Consider the following 9,852-nt stretch of genomic DNA (forward strand, 5'->3'; position numbering starts at 1 on the left):
GCCAGTCTCTCTTGGCTAAGCGTTGAGGAGAGACTGACTGTATGGCTTCTTTTTATAAGAAACATTGTGTTGAAAATCCCAAATTGTTTGCATAGTCAACTTACACAGAGCACTGACACACACGCTTATCCCACCAGATATGCCACCAGGGGACTTTTCACAGTCCACAAATCCAGAACAGATTTTAAAAAGCGTACAGTATTATATAGAGCACTAATTGCACGGAACTACCTTCCATCTCATATTGGTCAAATTAACAGCAAACATGGCTTTTAAAAAAAACATAAAGCAATCCCTCGGAGCACAACACCTCTCCCCTATTTGACCTAGATAGTTTGTGTGTATGCATTGATATGTAGGCTACGTGTGCCTTTATTTTTTTTTTAGGTAGTTCTGTCTTTGAGCTGTTCTTGTCTATTGATGTTCTGTATTAGCTCATTCTGTACAATGTTTTATGTTTTGTGTGGATCCCAGGAATGGGGATCCTAATAAAATACCCCAAAATATAAAAGGAAATCAGTCCATTGAAATAAATTCATTAGGCCATAATCTATGGATTTCATATGGCTGGGCAGGGGTGCAGCCATGGGTTGGCATGGGCCCACCCACTTGGCAGCCAGGCCCAGTCAGTAAGGACTTTTTCCCCACAAAAGTGCTTTATTACAGACATAAATACTCCTCAGCACCACCCAACCTCCCCTCAGACGATCCCGCAGGTGAAGAAGCCGGATGTGGAGGTCCTGGGCTGGCGTGGTTACACGTGGCCTGCAGTTGTGAGGCCGGTTGGACGTACAGCCAAATTCTCTAAAATGATGTAGGGATCTATTAGTAGAGAAATGAACATTCAATTATCTGGCAACATGCTGTTTAATCAGCTTTTTGATATGCCACACCTGTCAGGTGGATGGATTACCTTGGCAAAGGAAACATTTTCAATAACAGGGATGTAAACAAATATGCGCAGAACATTTTAGAGAAAAAAGCTTTTTGTGCGTATGGAACATTTCTGGGATTTTTTTTATTTCAGCTCATGAAACATGGGACCAACACTTTACATGTTGCATTTATATTTTTGTTCAGTCTAATTAGAATGATGAAAGAGGATGGTTTCCATATCATTCAGCGTAGAGCGGGCCAAGCCGCATAAAATCCATGAACAAGTGACTGAACACTGACTGCTCGTGCTCAACGTGGGGACCACATAGTGCACAACCTGGCATGGGAGCGGGGCCGTATGAACTGCAAATAAAAGCGAGGGTGGGCTTTCCCTCAGTTTCCTGCCACAGGAGATGCACAGGGAATTAGGAAGTGCCAACAGTTCAGATGCTTATCAAAACGTGGCTGAAAATACAGCAGTAAACTGCATGCAGAAGTTTGCCTCCCCATTCCCGCTCACATAGAGACAGGGAGCGATTTTAAAGCCAGTTTAGAGTGTGGGTATCGAGGGATGCTAACCATTAGATTATCCTACATGCACAGTCGGGTCTGGTAATTAGGTCACCTGTTGGGACAACCGATAGTGACCACATTTGCTCCTTTACTTCAGTGAATGGCACAAAAATCATGCTTGAAAACAGTCATCTATTCTCATGTCATTGCATGCGTTCGATCCTGCTGCCCCCGTTTTCAATAAGGCATAGGGGCAATAACGCACACTAGGGCGAGGCATTATAGTAGGCCCAATCTCTGTCCATTCCACATGAGTACAGTGACTGACATTTGTCGCTAAAAGTAGCTACACATCAGTCAGAGCGCTGTCTGCTGATAAAATGCCCGTTGGTGAATGCCGGAATTTGGTTGTTAGACCAATGAGCAAAGATTTCTCATCTGAGTGGAGAAGTGCAACTGAAGCACAAAAGTCTGAAGAAGTCAAGCAGAAATTACAATAAGAAGCATTTTAGACCAGCGTTTGCAAAACGCAGCAAGATATTTCTTATGCTTGTCACCTTTTTTTTTTTTCTGTGTGAAAAACATAATTCTGGGTTAACACGACCCCTGTGATACAAAATCTGGTCACAGCAACCCAGCTGCAAAGTGTCCTGACAATTGCCTGCAGTCTGTCATGTTTTCATTCAGGTGATTCTCCTCTATTCACAGGGCCTTGTAATGCACTCAGACAAGTTATGAAGTGCCAGTGTAAATTGTTCTTCTTATTCCTACAGGCTCTCTCTCTATACAGCCAGTCTTATCCTCCCTCCATCTTTAACAGCCCATCTATTCCTCTTGTCTCTCAGCAACATTTAAAAAAATTATAAAAAAATTAAAACATCAATATACCATTATTCATTCATTTCCCCTCGGAATAATAAAACAAGGTCAGTGAAGAAAGAACGAAATGTGCAAAAATGTTAGGAGGCTATTGGTTCAAACGAGCCCTAATGGCACTTCTACTTCGATGACAATAGGATTGAGGCAACAGTTTGTTTTCAAAACTATATTTTAATTCCTTTAAAAAAGCTGCTACACTTAGTGGAGAAATTCAGAGAAATTCTATGTGGAAGCTAGGTGAATTGAGACAGGACTATGCTGCATTCAAAACAAAATCTTCCCCTCATCCCATAACATGATGGATTTGGTCCCCAGCTGTAAAGTTTTTTTTGTTTGTTATTGAAAATATATTTCACAGGGATTTAAACAGTACAATGACTCCCTACACTATTCAGTGCTCGTTTTCTCACATAAACTGAAATTGAGCAAACAGCGTAGAATTTTAGCAACCAGGAAATTACAGCGATTTCTACACTGTAAATAGTCAAAACAGCTCCCCCGTTTTGACAACAGATGCCGCTTCAGCGGGAGAAATAAATAAGCGAATAACACAAGACAATCACAACACTGGCGGGTAAGTAACACTTTAAAACATCATTTCACTATTACTGCAGATATATGGTCATTTTCTGAAATTACAACGCAAACATTTTGCGGTGCCGTGTGGCTCAGTTGGTAGAGCATGGCGCTTGCAACGCCAGGGTTGTGGGTTCAATTCCCACGTGGGGACCAGGATGAATATGTATGAACTTTCCAATTTGTAAGTCACTCTGGATAAGAGCGTCTGCTAAATGACTTAAATGTAAATGTAAGAAATCCTATTTGTAGCACCTTTAACTAGCTTGAAGTGGCAAACTGCAGTTCAAACAATAAAAGCGGTCACTCCTAAGGGCAAGAGAAATGTAACCACTCAAATTCATACAGAACTATGGACGCAAGGACTGACCACCCATGAATTCAAAATGACAGTTTTAACCATGTTGAGGCTACCCGGCGTAAGTGTTTAAGTCAAACAAGCATATTTTGGGTAAGACAATTGAAGTCAGCGCAAGAGACATTTCTATTCTTTAAGAATCAATGAGTATATATATATATATATCATGAATTTAGTCAATAAATAGATGTAGCAAATCGCCACTAAGTATGGCGCTGAATATTACTGCAGCTATGGTCGCATACACAATAAACAAGATACAAAACGTGATTATCCCGTCTCAGTGTCAAGTTTGATGATATGCCAATAACATTTGAAGAAAATGTCCAAGCGTGTCAGTGGGCTGAAAGTAGTGGTGTTATGCGTTTCTCCGCCAAGAGAGGAATTCTCAGCTTGAATGTCGGGCCCACCACCTCACGCTCAACAAGACTGAGCTGCTCTTCCTCCCGGGGAAAGCCTGCCCGCTCAAAGACCTCTCCATCAAATCGACAACTCTACGGTGCCCCCCTCCCTGAGGGCAAAGAACTAAATAAGCTTTGTTGTACAATTAACGGACAATACACTGCATTTCAAACAGTCAGGAACAATCTAATGAATTCAGGGCTTGTAAAATTATACCTAGGCTAAACATAAGCCTTCCACAACCACATGGACCACATTCATAAAACACAGACTAGACAGCTAGCACATAATAGTATTGTGGCTAAAATGCAGCAAGCAGTACCGCAATGCCGCACGCAGCAGAAACTGAGCATACATTTTCCCAGAATCATATTCATTGACACTGTTGCTGTTGGACCAAACCTCAAATGCAAATAGCGAGTTGAAAATGCTTGTTGTCAGAGAGGAAGAAGTGATCTTTCGTCTTTGCTGTTGTAAGTGGCAGGGGGAGGGGTCTTGGTGTCTGTGTACGAGTGAGAAATTGCATAGTGCTCACAGAAGGAGCGAAGGAGACGAGACCAAAAATAAATAATAATCATAAAAAACGAAAATAAAACTTGATTCTTGCGATACAGGCATTTGGAACATTGCGCCGGTCACATACAGTACCGGTCAAAAGTTTGGACACACCTACTCATTCAAGAGTTATTTAGACTATTTTCTTCATTCTAGAATAATAGTGAAGACATACAAACTATGAAATAACACATGGAATCATGTAGTAACCAAAAAAGTTTTAAATCAAAATATATTTGAGATTCTTCAAAGTAGCCACCCTTTGCCTTGATGACAGCTTGCACTCTTGGAATTATCTCAACCAGCTTCACTTGGAATGTTTTTCCAAACGTCCCGATTGCATGGAAAGTCTATTCTGTTTTAGGTAATACGCTAGCTAGACTAATGGGCAAGCCCGTCAAAAACCTTCGCTCTCCCGTGTTGATGTTTTTTTTTACCTACAACACAGTTTCTTTCACTGCAATGTCTGGATTTTGTACTTTGACTTTCTCGACCCCGTTCTTTGCACACTTGTTACATGATGTCAACACGTGGGCTTGTTTGAGGTGGTCGTTATTTCGAGCGTGTTGTGCAGATCAATGTTCCCTCAAATTTTTGTTCAACACTGAGCAAATTTCAGGTTGGCTGGGCGCAAACTTGAATGCTGTGAAACTTTTGTGCAAATTCCAGCGTGCGTTTACAGTGAACTGAAGCTGTACCCACATTAAGTTACAGTTTCAGAAAGTGGTCAAGTAGGCTACTGTGGCTGCCAGAGTGGCCTGCCATAAAAAACAATGGAGAAAATACATCCCATAACATTTTAACGTGGAAATAGCTGTTTTATCATTCAGCCTACAGTAGCAGCCAATGTGTGGTTTTCAGTGTAGGCCTACATTCCATGAGACTTTCGAAAGGGAAAAAAAAGTATGCAGAGCTTGACTGTAACCTGTTTATCCACTTGTCCTTCAGACAAGGAGGTGACTAAAAGGTTTGTGTTGTTTGATGCAAGAAACCACTTTACAAAAATAAAATTCATTATTATTCACATGCCATTATTAGAGAGAATCAGACAAACGATGCTACCCTCCGCCTATTGGCTACTAGGCTTATTCAAGCCTGTCTCATACAAAACTGCCCCTTTAAGAAGACAACATTTTTGGAAAAAATCTTTACCCGACTCACTTTTCAAAGATGTCTTGTGCCCTTGTAAGAAACAATCACTCCCCCATTGCTGAATGAAAATGATCTAGGACTGGACTAATAACTCACTAATTAGCAAAGGATATGAACAAACGTGCACACATGGCTACATGCAGCTCTGGCTTTGATATCAAAACAAGCACATCTACTCACGACCGCTCATGCTGTAAACACAGTCCAGTTCAAAGTGAATGGCACAAAACCATTATAGCGATGGTCTATTTGCATAAAGTCCTGCAGCTCTGATTGGTTATGCCGCACCGGTCTGCGTAGAGTACAGGCTGGGTCGAGCATGTTCACACAATAGAATCCTACTCCGATATGTTCTGCCTAAAACAAAATCTCTTGTATAGTTCGTTTTATTTCGGTATGTTGCATTGAAAGTGGCTAATATTGCGTTGACTCTATCACAATTCCCAAAGGGAAACGTTGATAGTGTTAACTAAGGCAGAAAACTCTAGAAAATTTTGTTAAGTTCAATCTTGTGCTTCTCTGTGCGAGTTTATTTATTCTGTACCAAGGAATCTCATCCAAAACTGAGACTGTTCCTCAACAGTGAAACCCGTGCAAGGTTACAGTGCATTCGGAAAGTATTCAGACCCCGTCACGTTTTCCACATTTTATTACGTTACAGCCTTGTTCTAAAATGGAATAAATACAATTCTTCATCAATCTACACATGAAAAAGCGAAAACAGGTTTAGAAAGACAAAACAGAACTACCTTATTCACATAAGTATTCAGACCCTTTGCGATGAGACTCGAAATTGAGCTCAGGTCCATCCTGTTTCCATTGATCATGCTAGAGATGTTTCTACAACTTGATTGGAGTCCTGTGGTAAATTCAATTGATTGGACATGATTTGGAAAGCCACACACCTGTCTATATAAGGTCCCAAAGTTGACGGTGCATGTCAGAGCAAAAACCAAGCAATGAGGTCGAAGGAATTGTCCGTAGAGCTCCGAGACAGGATTGTGTCAAGGCACAGATCTGGGGAAGGGTACCAAAAATATGTCTCCAACATTGAACATCCAAGAATACAGTGGCCTCCATCATTCTTAAATGGAAGAAGTTTGGAACCACCAAGACTCTTCCTAGAGCTGGCCGCCTGGCCAAACTGAGCAATCGGGGAAGAAGGGCCTTGGTCAGGGAGGTGACCAAGAAGCCGATGGTTACTCTGACAGAGCTCCTCTGTGGAGATGGGAGAACCTTCCAGAAGGACAACCATCCCTGCAGCACTCTACCAATCAGGCCTTAATGGTAGAGTAGCCAGACCGAAGCCAATCCTCAGTAAAAAGGCACATAACAGCCCACTTGGAGTTTGCCAAAAGGCACCTAAAGAATCTCAGACCATGAGAAACAACTCTTTGGTCTGATGAAACCAAGATTGAACTCTTTGGCCTGAATGCCAAGCTTCACGTCTGGAGGAAACCTGGCACCATCATGCTGTGGGGATGTTTTTTCAGCGGCAGGGATTGGGAGACTAATCAGGATCGAAGGAAAGATGAACGGAGCAAAATACAGAGATTCCTTGATGAAAACCTGCTCCAGAGCGCTCAGGACTTCAGACTGGGCCGAAGGTTCACCTTCCAAAAGGAAGGACAACAACTCTAAGAACACAGCCAAGGCAACACAGGAGTGGCTTCGGGACAAGTCTCAATGTCAGAGTGGCCCAGCCAGAGCCCGGACTTGAACCCGATATAACATCTCTGGAGAGACCTGAAAATAGCTGTGCAGCAACGGTCCTCATCCAACCTGACAGAGCTTGAGGATCTGGACTGAAGAATGGGAGAAACTCCCCAAATACAGGTGTGCCAAGCTTGTTGCGTCATACCCAAGACAACTTGAGGCTACAATCGCTGCCTCAGTACAAAGTACTGAGTAAAGGATCTGAATGCTTATGTAAATGTAACATCCGTTTTTTTTATTCATTATAAATTAGCAACTTTTCCTGAAAACCTGTTTTTATTGTGTCATTATGGGGTATTGTGTGTCGATTAATCAATTTTAGAATAAGGCTGTAGCCTAACAAAATGTGGAAAAAGTCAAGGGGTCTCAATACTTTCCGAAGACACTGCATGCATGTATGTATGTATATATAACTGCTCGACTAAAACAATCTCGGTCGACCAACAGCCTAACAATCGACCAGTCAACTAATTGGTGTCAGCCCTAAAACCATTATTCAACCAAGCTTTATAGGCATACAATTTGTCAAGCACGAATGACTCTCACATTTCTAACCATAACTTTTTTGAATGTGTCAAAATTGTAATTGATGATTAAATAAATCGACCCATTGTCAAATGCACAGTCAAATGATTCAACAATTTAAAGTATAAAAAATAAAGTTTCTGACCCCGTTTTTGCCATCAAGACTCCAGAGCCCTTATTGCAGAGTTTTGTCAGGGAGGTGGTAGGTTATCAATTGGCTAACAATTATCACGTGGTTTGTGCAGGCAGAAATATTGAGTTGGGATGCTATAGGACACTTTAACACTTTGTAACAAGCATGGTAACATGCTTTGTTACACCACTATAATTAGACTGCAATTATAGTGTAGCTATGAATTATTACAAATAATTACAATACTTGTTACAGTGTAATTACTTATGTAATAAGGACCCGTTAAAAATCCATTTCAATCCCACTTTGTTACGCAACAAAATGTGAAAATATTCAATGGGGTGTAGATTACTATAGGCACTATTTTTACTTTGAATTAGTTATAATATTTTGATATTGATTACTGCACTGTTGGGTAGAGCTTGCAAGTTAAGCATGTCACTGTACTTGTGCATGTGACAATACAACTTAAACATGGAATCTTATGTCCGGCCAGGGCTGGCAGACACTAGCTGGCCGCATCTTTTTTATGTAAATATGTTTTTCATGGCATGCGTGTGTGGTGCATGCACTTATGTCATCATTGAAAACAATTAACCAACCAAATAAGATCAGCAGTGGGATCTAAGATAACATGTGTAGCCTATAGGATGTCACCGACAGTTGCAGTCATAAGACTAACTAGTTTAACTAAGGCTCTCCAACTACAGTCCTGAAGTACAGACTTTTAGTCCATCTGTACTCATCTCTATCACATCTGTTTCAAATGACCAACTAAGCATGATCGTATTCAGTCTGGGCCATAGTAGGTGAAAGGCCTTATCAGGCAGTAACTTACGCTCGAAATCAGACTCGTCGGACCCGTCTTCGTCTCCATTTGACTCGGTTTGCATCGGCTCCCCATCAAACATCACTCCTTTCCCGAGCTTGACAGCAGCACCCGCCCCATCTTGGCTTCTGGTGTCCCGCAAGCGCGTGAAATATTGCACGGCGAATTCCACCAGGTCCGGTGGCCTCTGTCGAAGCACCTCCACCGTGTAGCCTTGCAGCAATTCCGTCAATCCCACCGGTATCTCGATACTCATGACTGTGTTTAGATGGCGCTACCTAACTACAAATATGTTCAGGTATACTGTGTTTTTCTATACAAAAATATAAATGTAGCTAGCTACGAATTCTATCAGTCCATGTGTAGCACGCTAGTTAGCTACTGCTACTGTGAGATAGCTGACACTGGTAATAGCTTCAGAGAAACTGGGTTAGCCTGCTGACATTGATGAGCAGTTCACTGGAGAGGTTGCTTAGTTTAGCCAGCTAACACAATGTCCAAGCAAATAGTGACACTTCGAAGGGAGGTCGGTCTTGTGTAAAGAATGAAATATGACCAGTGACGTTAGCGTTAGTTTATGATATCTGACTGAGCTGTCAAGTTGGGTAAGTTAGCTAGATGCTTTTATGACAGCTGACCCGTAAACGTTAGCACAAATGATAACGACCGTTAGCTGGTTCCCTCGCTGGCCTCCCTGTTCTCTGTATTTCGCCTCCTCTTTTTCGCCCGTCTCCTTGCCAGGGTAGCGACTCAACCCCTCCAGCTAATGGTATAGCCGATCAATATCAACAGCACGGAAAAATGTACCTAGCTAGATAGCGAACTAATTATATCCAATCTGAGTTAAACTAACTAGCTGATTAGCGAACAGACAACCTAGCTACTTACTACTGTTACACCAGCTAGCAAACTATCCAGCTAATTTAGCATATAATTAATGATACATTCACAAGTCCCACCCTCCAAAGTAACAGTTAACTTTAGCTAGCCAGGTTAGCTAACCGGTTTGTTCCGATTAAAGAAACTAACTAGAACATATAATTAAATACGAGGGCTGACTTAGTATTGTACGCATAAAAAACGGCGGTTATAGCTAATCGATCACGTTACTTTAGCTAGCTACCCGTAACTAAACTAGCTGGCTAGCTAGAAGCGTCTGATGTTACGATTGCAGACAGTTCAGACAATCCGAAACCGGCGTATCCCAAGCTCCTGTAAACAAGGAGCGTCAGGGACAACCTAGACGTTACCTTGAATCCAAATTACCCAGTGTTTCAAAAAACGTAAAATAAAAATGTGTGGTATGTTGGTATCGTCACTTGTGATATTCGGTAAATC

General features: G+C 41.6%; 1 protein-coding gene across 1 annotated transcript in view; it reads right to left on the minus strand.

Moving 5' to 3' along the window:
* Positions 1–9,418, minus strand: part of LOC111966273 (cAMP-dependent protein kinase type II-alpha regulatory subunit) — a 41,451-nt gene extending 32,033 nt beyond the window's left edge. Inside the window, exon 1 of the mRNA XM_023990779.2 lies at positions 8,524–9,418. Within this exon, the coding sequence (XP_023846547.1) occupies positions 8,524–8,770 (247 nt within the window). The 5' untranslated portion in view covers positions 8,771–9,418. The remainder of the gene's footprint in view (positions 1–8,523) is intronic.
* Positions 9,419–9,852: the final 434 nt, after the last annotated feature.

This window comes from Salvelinus sp. IW2-2015, linkage group LG7, assembly GCF_002910315.2.
Source record: "Salvelinus sp. IW2-2015 linkage group LG7, ASM291031v2, whole genome shotgun sequence".
Lineage (NCBI taxonomy): Eukaryota > Metazoa > Chordata > Actinopteri > Salmoniformes > Salmonidae > Salvelinus > Salvelinus sp. IW2-2015.